The sequence below is a fragment of the Daphnia magna genome, linkage group LG9 (assembly GCF_020631705.1).
Source record: "Daphnia magna isolate NIES linkage group LG9, ASM2063170v1.1, whole genome shotgun sequence".
NCBI classification, from domain to species: Eukaryota; Metazoa; Arthropoda; class Branchiopoda; order Diplostraca; family Daphniidae; genus Daphnia; species Daphnia magna.
Window position 1 is genome coordinate 6,806,421 of NC_059190.1, and position 23,548 is coordinate 6,829,968.

Consider the following 23,548-nt stretch of genomic DNA (forward strand, 5'->3'; position numbering starts at 1 on the left):
ACATTTCACAGGTGAACATCGTATAAAGTGAAACACCTAAAATATGCCAAATTTTGGCCTGTAATGCATACCACTGTTCACCATAAGTCATATCTAGCAAAAATTCGACTTACAATTCCCTGACATTTTGACAGGCCATGTACTATACATATGCATGTATAATGCCTATGCCGACATGCCCCATGTTGCAATGTATCAACTTGCCCCAACCCGGGGTTTATTCAAATAAAAGTTTTTATTACTCTTTTATAATTGATTAAAACAAATCCATTGTTACAGTTCAATAGAGGACACAATTTTCTATAAAACTAATGTTTTTTAAAAATTATATGCATACCAAGAAAAGATAAAATTGATGAATACCAAGAACGCAACTAGGCCTATTGTGGATTTGACGCAAAAAATTTCGTTATTTTCTATTTCCTAAACTATTTGGGATAAATTTATAAAACTTTGCACAAATGTGCGCACGATTAACATCTTTGACTATGAATTATTTCAATAAAACCTCTTTCACACAATTCTTCTAAATTAGGAATTGCAAACTTGCCCTCCTGCCAACTAGCCCCACTCTCCCCTACATATATATTTATGTGTGTATATATATATATAGTATCGATATATATACCCGGGTAGAAAACAACATTCGCCAAGATTAATCTGACGATCATACTGGCTTGGATTGATGTACAAAAATACACGCTTTATATTGGCAAGCCAATGCTCTGCCAATGATGCAATTCTGCACTTATATCAGTTATCGAATGACGAGACTACACAGCAGTGGTAGAGTACTTATTTTTCAAACTTAATAAAAAGCCAATTCTACTTATTTAATTATCCTACCTAAATTTCGCTCCTACTTAACTGTAATTTCGAGCTTCGTACTTAAGTATGTAAGTACACGTACAAACGAAAAAAAAGTTATTCTTTGGTGGGGATTGAACTCTGTACCTGTATGCAACAGCATCGCTAGTCAGCCTCACCCAGCAATATATACATATCAATATCACATTATTTTGCTATGTGTTTTGGGGATTGGAATAAGAACTTAGAAAATAAATTTTTTTCCTCACAAGATTGTGAGGTAATTGAGAAATGTGTGAGTGTGTGAGGTCACGTAGGAGACGAGAAATTGAAATAAAAGTATGAAAGCACTTGCTTTTCCATAAAATACTTAAACGAAAACTTTTTGTTTTACAAATAAGTGTGTAAATAAAAATAAAGTAGGTTGACTTATGGCACTTAATTTTTTTAAAGTACTTAATTCCTTTTAAAACATTTATCTAAAGACTTTACTATTTTTTAAGTATATGTTCATTGTGATAAGAATAATAATTAAGGGTTTATAAATTAAGGGTTTTATTTTTCGAAGGTTTTCAACCTTCGAAAATTTGTAGGAGGTTTCGAAAATTGAAAAACGTAAAAAATACACTGCGAAATTTGAACGTAAAAACCTTTTCGTTATTTCAATGTTTGAAACCTTCGATTTTCAAACTACTGTCTAATATCGACGGTATAACGGGATTTTAAAGTACTGAAATAAGAGTCCTTATTCGAATCCCCAATATACATAGCAAAATAATATATTAATTTTAATAACTAATAGCTAAGTAGTTAGAGCGGGTGACTAGGGATCTTGTGGCAAAAAGGTACAGTGTTCAAACCCCAACGAAGATTTACTTTTTTTCGTATTTAAGTATAAGTAGGGGAGACCGGGGCTAGTTGGCTTAGGGGTAAGTCGCTCTTTTGCGTATTATTTAACGCCACTTAAAAAGTAGAGTTTTTCAGGATAGCCGAAGTGTTAATTAATATCACTAGATGGTCTGTACAAAATTTTACTTTTGTCTGCACTTAAATGCTGACGTTGTACTGCGAAAACCGTTTTACGCTTCGCCGCGAAATTTTTTTTTCCGTGCATTTTTTTTTCAGAAATAAGGTATGTAGTGGATGTTAATGAAATTTTTTCTTTAGATACCTTAGTCTTTTAGCTAAGGGTCAGTCAATTCTAAAATTCAATATAATTTATTTTTAAGTAAATTATTTTAAAGAAAACAATGACCCCTACCCATGGGGTAGGTTGACTGTTTTTTTTTGGGGCAAGTTGGCCTTTTGTTTTAGCTTCTGACCTTGTTTATTTGTGTGTCAAAATCTTCTGTTTTTTTAGTATTACACGAGCATGAGGAACTATGTACGAAAAACTGACAGGGGAAAAACGCCTAGTGGGGTTATCGAAAGAGCAATTTTTGATGTTGTTCTTACAGAAGGAAGAGGAATAACTGAGGTGGGAGAAATGTTTCAGATTCCCAGAAGAAGTCTTGCTAGATACGTAGACAAGAATAAGAATGAGCTACCCTGTAAACAAAAATATGGTTATTCAAAGATTCTTCAGGTAAGAAATACATTGAGTTTAGGCTATAGGCATAGTAAGTTAGGCTAATGAACGTAAACATTTTGTCGAGCAGGTTTTCACAGATGAGGAGGGGGCTATACTAGTGAAATATTTGCATCGAGCAGCAGATATTTATTTTGGATTGTCACCACAGGACGTTAGGAAGCTAGCATTTCAATTGGCCACCAAAATGAACATCAAAATTCCCTTGTCGTGGACTGCAAAATGCTTAGCTGGCCCTGACTGGTTTAGCTCATTTCTTAAGAGACATAATACTTTGTCAATTAGGAAACCCGAGGCTACCTCCTTGGCAAGAACATCATCTTTCAACAAACACAACTGCGACGCCTTTTTTGACAATTACGAGAAGCCGCAAGGAAGATTGTGTTATCTGAACAGCCGCCCAACTCTAAAGCTGATGAGTTCAAGAAAAGCAAGCCAGCAAAGCGGGAAAAAAAAGAAGTCAAGAAAAAAGAATCATTTTGCCCAGAATGCGGAGGGCGTTATTCGACCACTAAAGAAGATTGGATTCGTTGTACAATTAAAAAATGTTGCTTATGGGCGTGCGAGTCGTGTGTGGATGACAGAGGAGAAGATGAAAATTCATACGTGTGTTCAAAGTGCTCTGCAAAGATGTAAGGCCAACTTGCCCCGACTTCACGGGCAACTTGCCCCACTTACGGGGTAAGTTGCCAGCTGAAAGTGTCCGAATAAAACTGTTTTTTGGGCAGAAAGTTTTTCTAAATTAGCATTTTTTTTTACGCTACAATTTAGATAAGATAACAAAGCATCAGCTAGGCCATAAATGTTATCATTACAGGAAAAATTACAAGTGGTAAGACAGGGTGTGTAACAACCAGGCCAACTAGCCCCGGTCTCCCCTACTCTCAAACCGCTGTTCATTTTTCGAAGGTTAAATACTTCGAAAAATGAAAGTTTCGTTTGGCGTAAATCGAAACGTGGAAACTAATTCAGTTTTCAAAGGTTATTAACCTTCGATCTGGGTTGTTGACAATTCGAAGGTTTTTTCGTTCGAAAAACGAATTACTTTTTTACAGTGTAATAAGCATATACATCAGTATGCTACGTAGGATACTTTAATATTTTAAACACTTAAAAAGTATTTTGTCATACTTAAAAAAATTTGTCAATGCTTAAAATCGATAGGATAGGTATGAAACTGGGTTTCAGCAGGGGAAGCCAAATTTTAAGTATCTTTATTCAAAATCAGGTATCATTTAAGGATACTTAATTTTTCAGTACCTTTTCCCTACTGAAAGACCCTTAATTAAGTATTCAGTCGCTGCTGTGTCGCAAAGGAGGTTTTACACCCTTCGAACTAATCAACGAAAAACAAAGGTATTAATTTCTTCTTTTTCTCAACCATTTTATCTTCATATTTCTCTCTATCACGTATAATAAAAAATAGTAAATAGTCTTACTTGCATTGGATAAGGTTTTGTACTGAGACAAATAGGTGCAATAAAGGCCTTTCGGTTACGAGTTGCAAGTTGATCGAAAGCTTTCCTATCAGCTTCAACCAGCAAACCTGTCCAGTTCAGTACCCTCTCCATGAAAAGGGTATTTGAGAGGTATTCGCCATCATAACCACCACATTCGATAAAAAATCCATTTGTCTGCAGGAAATAATAATAGTGTATATATAAGTGTTTGTATAAAAAGAGAATAAAAAACTAAAACAAATTCAAGTTTTTACGACCAATTTTCATTCCAATAGTTGTTGAATAAATCATGAACAAAATAAAAAGGGCTTCTTTTGGAGTGCAGACTACTAAACGCTCCGGCGGCGTGAAACGGGGAGACCACTAAATAATATACACCTGAGCCAGTTTTTACCCTTCAGGGTACTAAAAGTAGAAATATGCGAAACATATCGCATAACAGCCAATGCATGGGTGCACTGTTAAAAATTGTTCCGAAAATCGTCCATTAAGTGAACTCATGAAACGGAAAGGCCACCCAAAAACAGGGAGCCGTCGCCTATTTTCAGAACGAGTGACGAAAAGCAAACGACTTTTCCGATATTCGCCATTTAAAAATCCACTTTTCAGAACGAGCGACGAAAAGCAGACGACTACTCCGATATTTGAAATTTTAAAATCCGTTTTACGGAATGTGCATGATATTTGTCCAAATTTGGTATCTGATCAGTAAATAGATTGTAACTGTTTGGAACTCGTATGTTCTAAGTGTACACAGCAGCGGTAGCCTACTTTAATGTAAGTATTTCAGTATGAAATTTCCTACTGATTGATTAAGTAGGTCGAAAATCTACTTAATTTGCAACTTTCTTACTTAAAACGAGTTTCCCAAGTCACTTACTGTAAATTGCAAATACTTATGTGTGGTTATGCTACTTACACTTACCATCCCAATTATAAATAAGATGGAAAATGGCATTTTAAGTATGAAACATTCGAAATAAGTATGCTTTAATTTAAGTATCTTTATTCAAGTTTTGCGAAACATACTTTACCCATTTTTAATACTTACATTTAAAAGCTGTATCAAAATTAAGTATCGTTTCCCCAAATTTTAGTACTTTTTATACCATATAAGTTCTTTAGTTAAGTACCTTGCACAGTAAAGCAGGTTAACTAAATCAAAGTCGTTAAAATTGCAAGTATTTTGTAACTCTGACGAATTTTGATGATCAAACACTACTCATGAACTGTCAATTGAAAATCCCAACAACTTTTTTTGAACACATCAAATTGCATCACAGGAATACCGGGAAGTTTATAATGTTGCACTGTTAAAAAAGGTAATGATTTTCGGTAGATAATTGAACATTATTGTTTCTATCTTTTTCTATTTCAACTAAGAAAACGATATTTAATTTAATTAAATTAAAATTAATTAAATAATTTATTCAAATTATAACTATAAACTTCAAAAATTTTATCAATCGGTGGTGTTTGATTACAGAATTTCATCACGTAAAATCAAATGATAACATTTCTTAAAAATTTTTCCAAAAATTTTTCTATCACCCAACAGACCTTTATAGTATTTGAAGCTATGTTTGCTACTTATATTCCATCGAGTGTAACTCAGTGGTAAAGCATCGGATTTCGATTCAAAAGGTCTGGTGTTCGAATACCTTGGTTTACGGCATTTTTGTTTCATTTCTGAACCCCATTTATGGATATACCTTAATTACCACAACAAATTTTGATATGATAGAAGTCATTTGCTGAATTTTGACTAAAGATTATATAATTGCCCTATAGAAAAAAAAGTGTGCGAATGAATTTTAAGTAGGCTAAACCCTTTATTGAGCCTACTTAACTACTCACAACATTCTTACATGAAAAAGGTTTTTTTAGTAGGAAATCTCGTGTTAGTATGGGCGGAATTTAAGTATACAAAGCCATGTAAGAGATCCTGGCACCTCTTAAGTAGGAAACAATAAGTAGGGAGCCGCTGCTGTGTAACTTACCTAATTTTTAAGTGAGATTTTTTTTTTATATTTTCATTATTTAAATAAAATCATAACTCAATGTATAACATTCCTAGCTTAGTAGTTAACATGACTGACAACTGGAGTTGAAATAAAGAGACCTCGTGTTTAAGCCCCATTGAATCCTTTTCTTTTTTCAGTGATATTACCATTTTAACCCCCAATTTTGGGGGCTCAAAAATACCGATTTTATAATTTAAAAATCCTTGATTTTAGGACTGATTTCCAATTCAATATTTTTCGGGATTTTATGCACCTGTTATGGCAGAATCGACTTTCAGGATTTATGACGCCCAAAAAAACGAGTCAACTTATTAATAGTGTGAGTTAGCTGATATTTAATTTTTTTACAAAGCCTAATTTTTAGGGGAAGGCGGGGTTAGTTTAGTTGGTCACTTTTTTAGATTTTCGTCTCCCATTTCTTCAATTTTTCATATTTTGACACCCAACAAGATGTAAAACGAATTTCAGATGACCAGCTTCCTCGCACTATTTTTTTAATTGATCACGACAAAATTTTCTATAATATTCTATAATATATTATATATCATATTGTTTATTAATTATATGCATATCACATACAGTACCTACCAAAAGTCTTTGGAAGCCTGAGAGAACCTTATGCAAAAACGCCGTTTTTGCGGTTCTCTCAGTGCCACAATTTTCACCCAAATGGTACAATTTTTTGTGTGTACGTTCTCATAAATAGTGAGAACGTCCCTTATTTTTTCCAGAATTTTATTTTAATGGGAACGGTGGGTGAAAATTCGATGAAAAAGTCTTTAGAAAGCTGAGAGGACCTTATGCAAATGAGGTCACTTTGGCTTTTTTTTTTAACAAACAGCTAGGGCTACGAAGACGCAAAAGGGCTTAAAAAAAGAGCTACGTTAGTTCTTCCTGCAACCTAATTTTCAGATTTTTTTCTTTTTATTTAACGATTTTAGAGTAGGTTAAAAAACGTAATTATGGAAATTCCTTTTTTGCGGCATCAACCAGAGTTGCCGAATTCTTAGAAACCCTTTGTTTTATTTTCCTACAGTTTTACCAGAGTAAAAGAATACTATATATATAATAGAATAATATATATATATATACTAGAGTAGAGGAGAGTGGGGGCAATTGAGACACAGGGCAATTGAAACAAAAATTGTTTCTCTCGCCGTATCCGAGGGATTTTCTTGAAAAAATTAGGGTTAATAGAATGAGGGAGTTTACAAGTTTAGAAAAATTTACGAGTTTTTGTATTTAAAACTTTTTAAAATATCTCGAAAAAACTGTTTTTTGATCTCCGTCTGTTAAATTTGCGTTTTCAATTTTTTTGTTTTAACCCCTAAAACGCTACGCTTTAGTAATAAAATTAGTTTCATGTGATTTGCAATTCATTTTTCTACAATTTAATGTCATTTAATTTTTCCTGCATTCTTAAATAATTTTAAATAATTAAATGTAACGAAGACCCTATTGCAGGGCAATTGAAACACTTTGTTTATATTCCCTGTCTGCGAGTGGTTGCATTTTTTTTGCAAGTATTTGACGTAATTCATTTAAACAAATGTAAATCATCATATTAACACAACTATAATACTTGTATTCGCTGTTTGGGATTTATTAAAAAAAGCATGCTGCTTAATGGTTTTTTAAAATTTTATTATTTAAATATTTTAAACTAAATTACGATATAATTTTAGCATATTTTAAAAATCTGTAAATCACATTGTACCTATTGGTAAAATTTGATCACACTAGCAGTTGCGGCTGCTGAGATATCGTGATTTTCATTTTATGTGGGTATAAAGAAGCTTCCTTATGGGAAAACCCACGTTGCAATTGCGTCGACACACCGTTTCAATTGCCCTGCAACAATGGCAATTGAAACACTCGAAGTGACCTCAGTTTTTTACAATTTACTACTATTAAAATTAATCTTTTCTCATTTTAAAAAATACCGTTTAGTAGCTGAGATAATAGGCTACAATTCTATATAATTTTTTTATTAAATTTTTCAGTTTTTTTTTCAAGAAATACAAAAAACCAAAAAGTGTATCAATTGCCCCCACTCTCCCCTAATAGAATAGAAGTAACCTGACTGTAGGAAAAAAAACAAAGGGCTTCTAAGAATCAAACATTAGCTTAACCTAAGACCTAATTGCAGTGGCCTTGAAGGTCATGGGATAGAAGTTGGAAAAAGGAGGGGTGATTTTTCAATTTTTTTTTTGTAATGAGCGGTCGCTCGATGAAGGTGTCAATTTTACACAAATGTGCGCACGATAAACCCCTTTGACCACAAATTATTTCAATTAAATCTCTTTGACCCAATTCTTCTAAATTAAGAATTGTCTACTTGCCCTCTTGCCAACTAACCCCACAGCAGCGGCTCCCTACTTATTGTTTCCTACTTAAGAGGTGCCAGGGTCTCTTACATGGCTTTGGATACTTAAATTCCGCCCATACTTACACGAGATTTCCTACTAAAAAAACCTGTTTCATGTAAGAATGTTGTAAGTAGTTAAGTAGGCTCAATAAAGGGTCTAGCCTACTTAAAATTCATTCGCATACTTTTTTTTCTATAGGGCAATTATATAATCTTTAGTAAAAAATTCAGCAAATGACTTCTATCATATCGAAATTTGTTGTGGTTATAAAGATATATCCATAAATGGGGTTCAGAAATGAAAAAAATATATTGCATATCGCGGGATTCGCACATCAGACCTTCAGAATCGTATTCCAATGCTTTACCACTGAGCTACACTCGATAATATACATGTTGCAAACATAGCACTATATACTATAAAGGTCTGTTGGGTGATAGAAAAATTTTAAGAAAAATTTTTAAGAAATGGTATCATTTGATTTTACGTGCTAAAATTCTGTAATCAAACACCACCAATTGATAAAATTTTTGAAGTTCATAGTTATAATTTGAATAAATTTATACTAATATTAATTTGATTAAATTAAATATCGTTTTCTTAGTTGAAATAGAAAAAGATAGAAAGAATAATGTTCAATTATCTACCGAAAATCATTACCTTTTTTAACAGTGCAACATTATAAACTTCCCGGTATTCCTGTGATGGAATTTGATGTGTTCAAAAAAAATTGTTGGATTTTCAATTGACAGTTCATGAGTAGTGTTTGATCATTAAAATTCGTCAGAGTTACAAGATACTTGCAATTTTAACGACTTTGATTTAGTCAACCTGCTTCACTGTGCAAGGTACTTAACTAAAGTACTTAAATGGTATAAAAAGTACTTAAATTTGGGAAAACGATACTTAATTTTGATACAGCTTTTAAATGTAAGTATTAAAAATGGGTAGGGGAGGGTGGGGCTTGTTGGTACAATTTTTTTTATTTCTTCTCTGGTTTCTTTAATTTTTCATATTTTGACACTCAAAAAATTGTAAAAGAAAGCTCAGATAACCAGCTTTCTTGTGCTATTTTTTTATTTGATCTACGTTGAAGAATTCATATCGAAATCAACGTTCAAAAAGCTAAAAAAATATTGCCTACATGCCCCACTAACGGGGTAAGTTGGCAGTGGTAGTGGGGTAAGTTGGCCCCATGTATTTCAAATACGGATTTCAGTGAAATGTTGATGTTGTAAACAAACTAGAATAACATTACAATAAACAAAAATCCTATAGTTATTTTAGACTGGGAAACTCAGAAATAAGTTGTGATAACTTACATAAAGATTAATAGCCTTAAATGCAAAAAATTAAAAAAAATATACCTAATTTAGGCAAACATTTCACAGGTGAACATCATATTAAGTGTTTTTAACATAGTGTTTTAAGTGAAAAACTTAAAATTTGCCAAATTTTGGCCTCTAATGCATACCACTGTTCACCATAAGTCATATCTAGCAAAAATTTGACTTACAATTCCCTGACATTTTGACAGGCCATGTACTCTATACATATGCATGTATAATGCCTATGCCGACATGCCCCATGTTGCAATGTATCAACTTGCCCCAACCCGGGGTTTATTCAAATACAAATTTTTATTACTCCTTTATAATTGATTAAAACAAATCCATTGTTACAGTTCGATAGAGGACACAATTTTCTATAAAACTTATATTTTTTAAAAATTATGTGCATACCAAGAAAAGATCAAATTGATGAATACCAAGCACGCAACTATTGTGGATTTGACGCAAAAAATTTTGTTATTTTCTATTTCCTAAACTATTTGGAATAAATTTATAAAACTTTGCACAAATGTGCGCACGATAAACATCTTTGACTATGAATTATTTCAATAAAACCTCTTTCACACAATTCGGCTAAATTAAGAATTGCAAACTTGCCCTCCTGCCAACTAGCCCCACTCTCCCCTAAAGTATGTTTCGCAAAACTTGAATAAAGATACTTAAATTAAAACATACAGTGGGTACCGAAAGTATCCGTACGGCTGAGAGGATCAGTAGGGAAAACGCGTTTTTCAAAACGCTCCCATAAATAGAATTCTCGGTGGAATTCAATAAAAAAATTTCGTAAGGTTAATATTAGGGTGGGGTTTCATGTGATTTTTTTTTAGAATTTTTCAACAACGCGATATGTGGTTTGTATCGCGTTCCAAAAGTATCCGTACGGCCGAGAGGCCTAGTAGGGAATGGGCTTACTTTGGAAGCCTGTTATTCGGTAACTACCTAATATTATAGGGTGGGAAAGTTCTTAAAAAAAGAGCTGCATTAGCTCTATATGTGATTATCAGAACATATTTTTTGAGTTTCATTTATAGTAATGAAATTCAATATGAAAACACGGATTATAATTTTTCCGTTTTTTCTCCCTCGATTCCCCTTCACCAGTGTTGCCATATCCCAAAATCATTACCCTTTCTCTTTTTTTCTTCCGACTTCCGTGAAAACGGAAAAAAGAGAAAGGGTAATGATTTTGGGATATATTTTATTAATTTTTTTCTTCCGACTTCCGTGAAAACGGAAAAAAGAGAAAGGGTAATGATTTTGGGATATGGCAACACTGGTGAAGGGGAATCGAGGGAGAAAAAACGGAAAAATTATAATCCGTGTTTTCATATTGAATTTCATTACTATAAATGAAACTCAAAAAATATGTTCTGATAATCACATATAGAGCTAATGCAGCTCTTTTTTTTAAGAACTTTCCCACCCTATAATATTAGGTAGTTACCGAATAACAGGCTTCCAAAGTAAGCCCATTCCCTACTAGGCCTCTCGGCCGTACGGATACTTTTGGAACGCGATACAAACCACATATCGCGTTGTTGAAAAATTCTAAAAAAAAATCACATGAAACCCCACCCTAATATTAACCTTACGAAATTTTTTTATTGAATTCCACCGAGAATTCTATTTATGGGAGCGTTTTGAAAAACGCGTTTTCCCTACTGATCCTCTCAGCCGTACGGATACTTTCGGTACCCACTGTACTTATTTCGAATGTTTCATACTTAAAATGCCATTTACCATCTTATTTATAAGTGGGATGGTAAGTGTAAGTAGCATAACCACATATAAGTATTTGCAATTTACAGTAAGTGACTTGGAAAACTCGTTTTAAGTAAGAAAATTGCAAATTTAGTAGATTTCCGACCTACTTAATCAATCAGTAGGAAATTTCCTACTGAAATACTTACATTAAAGTAGGTTACCGCTGCTGTGCCCACTCTCCCCTATTATCCTTATAATTTACGTTTATCTTTAATTTTGTTGTAGTCTTATCATTTCATGGCATTTGCTCAATAGTTCAGAAGCAAAAAACTTTAATGTTTACATTCCTTCCGCCTTCCATTATCTATTTTACCTGGTTCCGCAGAAAATGTAGAATTCCTTTTGATTGCCCGTCAGAAGGGTCAAGTATTTCAGGCTTGTTTAAATGGTACGGGAGATCTCTAGGTGCTGGATGATGCAGATAATGATCACGGATTAGACGAATAACGCAAGGATGATCTTGCTCTAGTTTTTGTGTATTTGCGTACTCTAAAGCCGTACGAATAAACAAAAAGAAACATCAGAAAAAACCCCATAGCACCATAGTAAAATTTTACTAATTATTTTCATAAGCCAATGTCACCAAAAACTAGTGGAGTTCGGGCATCCTGTTAATACCCAGTGGGAGATACGGCTTTTGGACAACGGACTTCGTTTTAATTTATTTTATTTTACTTGGTTTTTTTCGTTTATAGCCTATGTTTATACTGAAGGTGAAATAAGTCATGTAGGGGATGCTGTCTAAAATCGGTAAGAAGGTCTGCGAAAAGTGGTTTAAATAACACCCATGTTAACCATTGAAAAACGAAAAAGATTAGTTTTCGGTTGGGATTGAACCTATTAGGATTAAAATTGAACGACATTGCCAGTCAGACCCTTTAACCACTCAGCTAAAAAGATGTATTAAAATTATACATTTTTCTGAGTATAAATGATATTTGGTTGAAAACTTCGAAAAAATTTGTCACTGAAAACTAAAGTAAGCTTACATTTACATCCGACAATGTGTTTACAATTAGATACTAGTTTTGCACAATAATTTCCCTATTTATCATGTTTAGTCGTTAACTAAGAACAAATATTTCTAAATAACAACAAAAAATGTAATGTGCGATTCCCAGTGCAACGTTTTGGGGTGGCAACAAGGGATCGCCGACTCTTTTCCAGGTTGAACCTCGATAAATTTTTCCGTTTTTGCTGTGTTTTCTATTTCCATGATTTCCGTAAATTCTTTAAATTTTTTAAAGAATTTATGTCTGAAAAGACCATAGGTTACCGTAGGTAAAAAGGTAATTTCCTTAAATTTCCGTGATTTCCCTATTTCCCCCTAAAATTACCATAAAGTTGGTACACTAAAATGTTTTACAGAGAAAATTATGACTTGTGCTTGCGCCACCAGCTGCTTGGCGCTGGGATCAAAATCTGAAGTAGGGGAGGGTGGGGCTAGTTGGTACAATTTTTATAATTTCTTCTCTGGTTTCTTTAATTTTTCATATTTTGACACCCAAAAAATTGTAAAAGAAAGCTCAGATAACCAGCTTTCTTGTGCTATTTTTTAATTTGATCTACGTTGAAGAATTCATATCAAAATCAACGTTCAAAAAGCTAAAATAAATTTGCCTACATGCCCCACTAACGGGGTAAGTTGGCAGTGGTAGTGGGGTAAGTTGGCCCCATGTATTTCAAATACGGATTTCAGTGAAATGTTGATGTTGTAAACAAACTAGAATAACATTACAATAAACAAAAATCCTATAGTTATTTTAGACTGGGAAACTCAGAAATAAGTTGTGATAACTTACATAAAGATTAATAGCCTTAAATGCAAAAAATAAAAAATAATATACATAATTCAGGCAAACATTTCACAGGTGAACATCGTATCAAGTGAAACACCTAAAATGTGCCAAATTGTGGCCTCTAATGCATACCACTGTTCACCATAAGTCATATCTATAGCAAACATTCGACTTACAATTCCCTGACATTTTGACAGGCCATGTACTATACATATGCATGTATAATGCCTATGCCGACATGCCCCATGTTGCAATGTATCAACTTACTCCAAACCGGGGTTTGATTTAAAAAAAAATTTTATTACTCCTTTATAATTGATTAAAGCAAATCCATTGTTACAGTTCAATAGAGGACACAATTTTCTATAAAACTTATATTTTTTAAAAATTATATGCATACCAAGAAAAGATAAAATTGATGAATACCAAGCACGCAACTATTGTGGATTTGACGCAAAAAATTTCATTATTTTCTATTTCCTAAACTATTTGGGATAAATTTATAAAACTTTGCACAAATGTGCGCACGATAAACATCTTTGACTATGAATTATTTCAATAAAACTCTTTCACACAATTCTTCTAAATTAGGAATTGCAAACTTGCCCTCCTGCCAACTAGCCCCACTCTCCCCTACTCTCGTACTTTTGTTGGAGTTGTGGAATTTAATGATATTTTAATTGGTTTTTGGCGGGAGAAAATATAAAAAGTAATCAAATGACAAGAAAAATCTTGTCCTTCATTTTAAAAAATGTTATTCCTGCCCCTCTTGACTCAAACAAAGACGGTTTTGTTTCTCGTTTTTCCCGGTATTTTAATTGAACTATTGAAAATGTCTCGAAATGTTCATTTATTGTCAGTTACAGCTTGAGTGACCAGAGATCAGAAAGCTAACCTTTTTAGTTCAAATGGGAAGAGCTAGTGATCTTACCGCTTTGGGAAAGAGAAAAATTAAAGCCCTGAGAGAGGAAGATGCATGTCTTCGTCAAATTTCTCTTTCAGTTGGTCGTAGTGTCAACGCCGTTAAAGTGGCTATTGATAAATTTAATGAGATTGGCACCAAATTCCTTCTTCTTATGATAAAAATAAACAATTTGTATTGCCTTTTTGATAAAAATATGAGAGCACTTAAAATGGAACCCAGCGCCCCTGGTGGTGCAAGCAGACATCATAATTTTCTCTGTAAAACATTTGAGTGTACCAACTTTGGGGTATAGGAAACCATTTTTTAGTTAAAATAATTCAAAAACATGCATTATATTCTAATAGAGTAAAGAAAAACGCGTCGTTTGGCATAAAAAATTAATTTGAGGATGTTCTGAAGTATTTTATTTATATTTTTGGAAACGCCGGTATTAACATGGCGTCTATGGGGGGAAAGGTGGTGTACCTTATCATATGAACGATACTTTAGCGCCCTGGGTGTAACTCCTACAATTTTTTCATGTAAAGATAATTTTTAGAGCACTTTTTCTTTTAATTGAGGAAAAGAGAGAAAAAAAATTAGTCCATAACAGTAAAAAGATATTTAAGTTTTCCGAAGACCCGTAGCGCCATAAGAATGCACTAAAAACGAGGGTGTACCTAATCGTTTGGTGGGTACTGTATGCATGTATAATGCGTATACCGACATGCCCCATGTTGACATGTATCAGCTTGCCCCAACCCAGGGTGTATTCAAATAACAATATTCATCACTCATTTATAATTGATTAAAACAAATCCATTGTTCCCGTTCAATAGAGGACAAAATTTTCTATAATATTCGTATTATTTTCAAATTATATGCATACCAAGTAAAGATATAATTGATAAATACCTAGCACGCAACTATTGTGGATTTGACACAAAACATTTCATTATTTTCTATTTACTTAACTATTTGCGATAAAGCAAAAAAATTTTACACAAATGTGCGCACAATAAACACCTTTGGCCACAAATTATTTCAATAAAATCTCTTGGACACAATTCTTCTTAATTAGGAATTGTCTACTTGCCCTCCTGCCAACTAGCCCCACTCTCCCCTACCATGAAATAGTCATATGCGTTTCTTAAAATAGGTAGCTGTATGTCATTTTTTAGTTAGTGTTCCATGAGATAAACACATTATTTAAAACAAGTAGTTTTTATTACCAATTTCGTGAAAATAATTTTACTATGCACAAAATAAGCCTATAGACTCATTTATTACTTTATTATTAGGGGAGACTGGGGTAGATTGATACACTAGTTTGTTTTTTGTTCTTCCTGGAAAAAGTGAATAATTTGGCTTAAAAATTATACAGGGTTGTAGCTTATCGTTTCAGCTACAAAATAGTATTTTTAAAAGTAGAGTTGAGAGGGACTTAAATTGCAAAAAAAGGAAGGTCGCTTCAGGTGTTTTAATCGCCTAGATGTAAGGGCAATTGAATCACTGTGAAGGGGGGGGGGCTGCACCGTGAATTTTTCCCGTTAGGAAGCTTATGTGAATCCCCATTAAATAAAAATAAAAAAATCTAGCAGTCAGAACAGGTAGACTACTGCGGTAAAAATTGTACTATTACGTAAAGCTCCCTCCCCTTGGGTTTTCATAAAATTTTTTAGCTCAAATAATTGAGCCAAAAAAATATAAAATATTTTTTAAAAATTTAAAATTAGCACCAGGAAAAGTCATTTAAAAACATATTTTAGCTTTAAAATTATACTATTACGTAAAGCTCCCTCCCCTTGAGTTTTCATAAAAATTTTTCCATTAAATAATTGAGCCAAAAAAATATTAAAATATTTTTTAAAAATTTAAAATTAGCGGCATGCGGACAGTGGACCCCCCGACACCAGCCCCCACTCCTACCCCGACACCAGTCCCCCCCGACACCAGCCCCCACCCCTACCCCGACACCAGTCCCATCCCCCCCGACATAGGCACCCCTCGTTTTTGCAGGGGGGGCTACAGTCGGCGAAGAACGCGACACCAGCCCCCCCTGGCAATAGAAGCGGGGGGGGGGGAGCCTGTGTCGTGTAGGCATACGACACCAGCCCCCCCCCCTCAAATTAATTCAATCGAAGGGGCTGTCGCAATGGCAGTCGACAACAGTCCCCTTGTCAGTGATTTAAATAAAATTAATGAATAAAATCAAAGGTTGTGTTAATTTTTTAGTAAATACTGATTTACTTTAATTTAGTGTTCGTTTGTTACATTACACGTACGTCGTTACGTTACAAAGAAATTGCTAAAAATTAACACAACCTGCAAACAATAGTAGCAGCAAGATTCGATATTCCAAAACAAGAAATAAAAAAATCATAAAATTAGCTCACAAATGGCTGAAATAACAATGTTCAACTAAATCACTGACAAGGAGACTGGTGTTGACTGCCAATGCAAAAGCCCCTTCGATTGAATTAATTTGAGGGGGGCTGGTGTCGTATAATACTACGACACTGCCCCCCCCCCCCCCTGTACTTGAATGATTTAAAGAGGGAGGGCTGGTGTCGTATGCCTACACGACACAGGCCCCTCGCTTCTATTGCCAGGGGGGGGGCTAGTGTCGCGTTCTTCGCCGACTGTAGCCCACCCCTGCAAAAACGAGGGGGGCCAATGTCGGGGAGGGGGGGCTACTGTCGGGAAGGGGGATGGTGTCGGGGAGGGGCTGGTGTCGGGGTACCCTCGGGGGCCACTGTTGGGGGGTTCACTGTCGCGTTCCCATCAATCGCTCGCTCAATTGATCACTTTTTCAAATTGATCGATCGCTCGCTCAATCGATCATTTTTCGATCAAAGAATTTGTAGAATTTTAATTTTCCCGGCGTTACACGTATAATTTACAAGCTGATTATTTACTTATACCCAAAAACGATTCGTCAAGCTCCGCCCCTTTCCCACATAAACTACTAACGTGAATGCTATTTAGGTATTTTAAAAATGACAAAAAATTTTTACCTCAAGCAATTTGAACGCACACCTTTCCCAGGTTACGGCGTAAATTTATGTGAAGTATTTTAGACGCAAATTGCAATAAAAAAATGAAAAAGGAGGTTGGGAAATAAAGGGTGTCTAAATCCTCTTGGTAAACCAAATGGGAATTAAAGAGACCTCTATCAAACTAAAATCTACCGCTGATTTATCTCATTTTGGCATGTGTGTCTGCAAAGACAATTTGAAATTGCTTTCGCAAATCATAGATGGCGTTCTGTTAGTGATCAAAATTGATCAACGACCTTTCGATCTCGATCTCGATCTCGATCTGAGTAATTGATCAATCGCTCGCACACGATCACAAAAAAACGAAAAGCGAGCAAAATTTGTAAAACGGAGAAATTGAGAAAAAAGTCGGGGAAAGGCAAACCTCTGAATTGTTACCTTTCCCCCTTCCAGACTTTTTTCTCAGTTTTTCCGTTTTCCATATCTTCTCGCGACATTAAAACTTATTGGAAACCATGGCAACCATTTGAAGCTGTGTGATTTCGACGGATGCGAAAGATTCCCGAAACAAAGAAGAAGATTTTGCCCATGCACAGACCGCTTGGCAAAATCTTACTGAAAAAGAAGCTTTTCGTAAAAAATTAGCGAATGACAAAAAAACTTCAATTATGCTTTGAAGCTAACGGCTGGTGGAAGAAATATTAAACATATTTCATTTGTCAGTTTGTCTAAATTAAATAAATCCTCTTTAAAAAAACAAAAAAAAATTTTCTTAGATTTATTTTCGAAATGCTATAATTTTATCCGTCTTTTAAAATCGTCTGTCACCAATAAAATTTCATGTTGCGAGAAAATATGGAAAACGGAAAACTTGAGAAAAAAGTCGGGCTGGGGGAAAGGTAACAATTCAGAGATTAGCCTTTCCCCGACTTTTTTCTCAATTTCTCCGTTTTCCAAATTTTGCTCGCAGCAAAAAATACTGAAATCATGGCAACCATCTCGCTTTTGCAGTCAAAACAAACAAAGAAAAAGTTGCATGCTTTTTTTTGTTTATATTTTACAATTAAAAACTATGCCATCTAGCGCTCATAAGGAATTTTTATTTTTTGGGCTACCGGGGGGTGCCTCTTTTTTGTGGAGGATAATGTACGTACCAACATGGTCTCCACGTACGTACGGAGAGGTCCGTACCAGAAAACGGCACCATTTCCAGGGTTTTCATTGGCTCAGTGGGATGGTCACGTGACCATCCTTTCAAGCCACGCAGTGGTAGGCTAGCCCCTACCCCCGAAATCTCAGCAGCCGTCGTCGCATTTGAACCGGCAATTGTTTTTTTTTCCTCGTTTGTTGTCATTTTCGTTTTTAATGGCGGCCTGCTGTCATTTAAAATGAATAAATATATTACTTTTAGAAAATGGCCGACCTCTCGTGAAGAGAACGATGGAATTTATAGATTCGTCTGGGAAACTTGTCGAGAAAGGTATAATTGTATTCTTATATCATCATGTTCATCATGATCTCATATTCATATATTATGTTTCCCTAGTACAAAACGTGTTATAAATACTCTTTTTAGCTTTTTTGCTTTTTTAGATAAACTGACACGAGAGTTTGGTACCTTCTCAAACAGGCATAATTTCAATCTAATTAATTGTATCTGAGATTTTTTTACCAGATTTTTTTACTAACAGAGTTTGTACAACTTCAATCTGGATAAAAGTAGATTGAATTCTAATAGATTGAACTCCTTCTATATTTACTGCAGGAGCCCTCACTTTTTGCCGTAGCAAAACTGTTGGCAACTGGTCTTGTAAATCTGAACAGGGTAGAAGTTCTTTGGAGTCCTGTAACAAATCACCTGCTTGAAGTCATCGTCCACCCACTTAACCGCTTGAGAGAATGGGGAATAGATGTCATTACTACGTTAGTTAGATCAGTAATTCAATATGATTATTATACCCCTTTAAAAGAAAACCAGGTAACTCTCCGAAACAGTTGGGCTAATTGTGTTTAGGCAGTTGAAGAATAGTGAACTCTATCCCTTATTAATTTTACAGAGATTGCAGACGTTGTTAATATCACCATTAAATGAGCTGTCTAGTACCAGTTTTGCAGACGTGAATCAAAAGCAAGTTGATTGTGTGCTCCATTTGCTGCACAGCTCTGGTGACATAATCTCTTTTGGATGGCCCTTGTTTCTTAATATCATAGGAGCTATCAACAATTCTCAAGGGTAACAATCAAAGTATTTATCATGTTATACCAATTACTTTATCACATTATTTTTTTTTATTTAGTAAATTGTCTTTAAAGTAACTGAAACAATTTATATAGTTGAATGTGTGTTGTGTACAATAAACGATGCACTTTCATTTCCATAAATCAATTGTTTTTTACTTTAAATTTACTATTTTTTAATGCATGACAGCGATGGATAAAGTTTTTATGCCTCAATTTTTAATTTTTAATTTGAGCCACATTTAAAATACATTGTTTCTGTTTGCCTATCGTGTTTTGTCATGCTTAAGTCTTGAGAGATTGGATATTGGTTACCTGCACTGCCATAAAAGATTTCGATTTAGGTTTTAATTGTAGATTGCATTTATATTTGAATTAGGCGCGTAATCAAAATGGCCGCCATAATGGGTGTAAGGAAGGGGTTACTATTATTGTAATTTATAGTACCAAAACTATGGTTATCTAAGTAAATTTTTACACCAAAACATGCTGGAGGTTTTAAGGTATCTTAATTATGTATTACTTTATTGATTTGCCGTATATTAAGACCCAAACGATGCGCCCAAAGTTTGACAGTTTTGGTTATTTATCCCTCCCCCCGCAAAAAGTTTTAAATTAAAAAAATTAATTACGGCTGAAATATTACATGCAAGTAAAAAACAAAAACATCAGTCGATAGACCTTGAAAAGAGCTATCTTTTCCATGTATTTTTATTGAAAAATGTTGAAAAGGAAAAAATTGCTTCAACATGAAAATTTTTTTGCGCTTTCTCACTTGGGTCAAGTATTGCGCTGGTTGGAAAAAAAGGAAAAAAACTGTCATGTTAAAGCAATTTTTTTCTTTTCAACATTTTTCAATAAAAATACATGGAAAAGATAGTTCTTTTCAAGGTCTATCGACTGATGTTTGTGTTTATTACATGCAAGAAATATTTTAGCCGTAATTAATTTTTTTAATTAAAATTTTTTTGCGGGGGGAGGGAAAAAGAACCAAAACTGTCAAACTTTGGGCACATCGTTTGGGTCTTAATATACAGTAAATCAATAAAATAATACATAATTAAGATACCTTAAAACGTTCAGCATGTTTTGGTGTAAAAATTTACTTAGATAACCATAGTTTTGGTACTATAAATTACAATAATAGTAACCCCTTCCTTACACCCATTATGGCGGCCATTTTGATTACGCGCCTAATACAAATATAAATGCAATCTACAATTAAAACCTAAATCGAAATCTTTTATGGTAGTCCAGGTAACCAATATCCAATCTCTCTAGACTTAAGCATGACAAAACACGATAGGCAAACAGAAAAAATGAATTTTTAATGTGGCTCAAATTAAAAATTAAAAATTGAGCCATAAAAACTTTATCCATCGCTGTCATGCATTAAAAAATAGTAAATTTAAAGTAAAAAACAATTGATTTATGGAAATGAAAGTGCATCGTTTATTGTCCACAACACACATTAAACTATATAAATTGTTTCAGTTACTTTAAAGACAATTTACTAAATAAAATAAAACAATGTGATAAAGTAATTGGTATAACATGATAAATACTTTGATTTTTACCCTTGAGAATTGTTGATAGCTCCTATGATATTAAGAAACAAGGGCCATCCAAAAGAGATTATGTCACCAGAGCTGTGCAGCAAATGGAGCACACAATCAACTTGCTTTTGCTGCACGTCTGCAAAACTGGTACTAGACAGCTCATTTAATGGTGATATTAACAACGTCTGCAATCTCTGTAAAATTAATAAGGGATAGAGTTCACTATTCTTCAACTGCCTAAACACAATTAGCCCAACTGTTTCGGAGAGTTACCTGGTTTTCTTTTAAAGGGGTATAATAATCATATTGAATTACTGATCTAACTAACGTAGTAATGACATCTATTCCCCATTCTCTCAAGCAGTTAAGTGGGTGGATGATGACTTCAAGCAGGTGATTTGTTACAGGACGCCAAAGAACTTCTACCCTGTTCAGATTTACAAGACCAGTTGCCAACAGTTTTGCTATGGCAAAAAGAGGGCTCCTGCAGTAAATATAGAAGGAGTTCAATCTATTAGAATTCAATCTATTTTTATCCAGATTGAAGTTGTACAAACCCTGTTAGTAAAATAATCTGGTAAAAAAGTCTCAGATACAATTAATTAGATTGAAATTATGCCTGTTAGAGAAGGTACCAAACTCTCGTGTCAGTTTATCTAAAAAAGAAAAAAAGCCGAAAAAGTAAAAAAGAGTATTTATAACACGTTTTGTACTAGGGAAACATAATATATGAATATGAGATCATGATGAACATGATGATATAAGAATACAATTATACCTTTCTCGACAAGTTTCCCAGCCGAATCTATAAATTCCATCGTTCTCTTCACGAGCAGTCAGCCCTTTTCTAAAAGTAATATATTTATTCATTTGAAATGACAGCAGGCCGCCATTAAAAACGAAAATGACAACAAACGAAAAAAAACAAACAATTGCCGGTTCAAATGCGACGGCGGCTGCTGAGATTTCGGGGGTAGGGACTAGGGGCCTACCCACCACTGCGTGGCTTGAAAGAATGGTCACGTGACCATCCCACTGAGCCAATAAAAACCCTGGAAATGGTGCCGTTTTCTGGTACGGACTTCTCCGTACGTACGTGGAGACCATGTTGGTACGTACAGTATCCTGCACAAAAAGGTGAACACCGATTTTTTTTTTATAAAGCCATCTGTGGGTCAAAATAATTAATAGTTTACCTTTTTAAGGAGAGGTAGGGTGGTTTTGGCGCAAAATCATTATTAGGGGGGTTGGGTAATATCAGTCCAGACACCCTTTTTTTGCCCTAGGTATTAAATGTCTGGAAAAAGTGTAGACTGTTTATCTTTAGACTTCCCTTCCCCCCGGCTAAGTAGAACAATTTTTGCAATACAAAATAGAGTCTTTCCATTACTCGTTATTGTCATTATCGGGTCGGGTAATCGGGTAGCATATGGAAACACCAAATTATTTTTATCAGTATGCTAGCTATCTGTTAGTAAATTGTAAGTGGATTATTGGAAAGGTTTCCGTCGGCGACGCGGGAGATCCACGTTCTAGGCTTGGATGAGATAACTGTTTACATTATTATTCCTGTCATGAAAATATTGAATTTTCTACGAATTCAATAATTATTAATCATATATAAATACTTTTTTAAAATTTTAAATATTATTTAGTCCATCAAAGATTTATTAAATTATATTCATTAGCTACATTTGCTTTGAAATCTATTAATGCAAACAAGCTTTGAATGCGGATCTCCCGCGTCGCCGACGGAAACGTATCCAATAAGCCACTATCAATTTGCTAACACTTAGCTAGCATACTGAGAAAAATAATTTGGTGTTTCCATATGCTACCCGATTACCCGACCCGATAATTACAATAACGAGTAATGGAAAGACTCTATTTTGTATCGCAAAAATTGTTCTACTTAGCCGGGGGGTAGGGGAGTCTACCGATGATACAGTCTACAATTTTCCAGACATTTAATACCTAGGGCAAAAAAATGTGTCTGGACAGATATTACCCAACCCCCCTTATAATGATTTTGCGCCAAAACCACCCTACCTCTCCTTAAAAAGGAATACTATTAATTTTTTCTACCCACAGATGGCTTTCTCAAAATAAATCGGTGTTCATCTTTTTGTGCAGGATACTGTACGTATACAGGTTTTGAACCTTGAACCTTTAGATTCGTAGGCATATATTCTAACACTGTGCAACTTCAGTAGGATCTACACAATATTATAACTGAAGTATTACCATAATCTACGTCCTATGATGCCTAATAGAATATTTTCGGGGACAATTTTTAAATGTTTTAAATATTAGGTTTTATATTTTAAAATTCAGTTGTTATTGTAGCGCGAGCATGGTTCTTAGTAAAAAAATTACTTGTACTCTCAACTAGCATAAATAAAAAATTAGGCATCTCAACGGGTAATTGTAAATAAATTTGTATTATTGTTTCAACTCAATTATTAGCTTAACCTAAGACCTAATTGCAGTGGCCTTGAAGGTCTTGGGATAGAAGTTGAAAAAAGAGGGGTGAGTTTTTACTTTTGTTTTCAGTAATGAGCGGTCGCTTGATGAAGGTGTCTGGCGTTCGCGAAAAGTGGGGATAGGAAGCGTTTTTTTTTCTTGGAGCGCAAGAGGAGTTACCCTCAGGGAGGATTATGAAAGCGGTTGAACGGTAAACCTCTT

General features: G+C 34.4%; 2 protein-coding genes across 7 annotated transcripts in view; one reads left to right on the top strand and one right to left on the bottom strand.

Moving 5' to 3' along the window:
• Positions 1–23,548, bottom strand: part of LOC116933298 — a 57,683-nt gene that overhangs the window by 27,506 nt on the left and 6,629 nt on the right. For 2 of the 3 annotated variants that reach the window (XM_045178753.1, XM_045178752.1), the window contains exons 3-4: positions 11,678–11,853; positions 3,835–4,029 (exon numbers count right to left, since the gene is read on the bottom strand). In XM_045178753.1, coding sequence (XP_045034688.1) covers positions 3,835–4,029; positions 11,678–11,853 — 371 coding nt within the window. The remainder of the gene's footprint in view (positions 1–3,834; positions 4,030–11,677; positions 11,854–23,548) is intronic. The other variant, XM_045178755.1, reaches the window with a different exon arrangement.
• Positions 18,347–19,416, top strand: LOC123475743 (protein MON2 homolog). 4 transcript variants are annotated; one of them, XR_006651038.1, is made up of 4 exons: positions 18,347–18,546; positions 18,643–18,758; positions 18,832–19,044; positions 19,124–19,416. XR_006651038.1 is itself a non-coding variant. In XM_045178756.1 (4 exons), exons 1-4 carry the CDS (start codon positions 18,455–18,457, stop codon positions 19,301–19,303), a joined length of 540 nt encoding a protein of 179 aa, XP_045034691.1. In that variant the 5' UTR covers positions 18,347–18,454; the 3' UTR covers positions 19,304–19,416. The 4 variants fall into 4 exon arrangements, 2 of the variants coding, with proteins under 2 accessions (XP_045034691.1, XP_045034692.1); XR_006651039.1 differs by having other exon boundaries at positions 18,660–18,758; XM_045178756.1 differs by having other exon boundaries at positions 18,643–18,696; positions 18,831–19,044.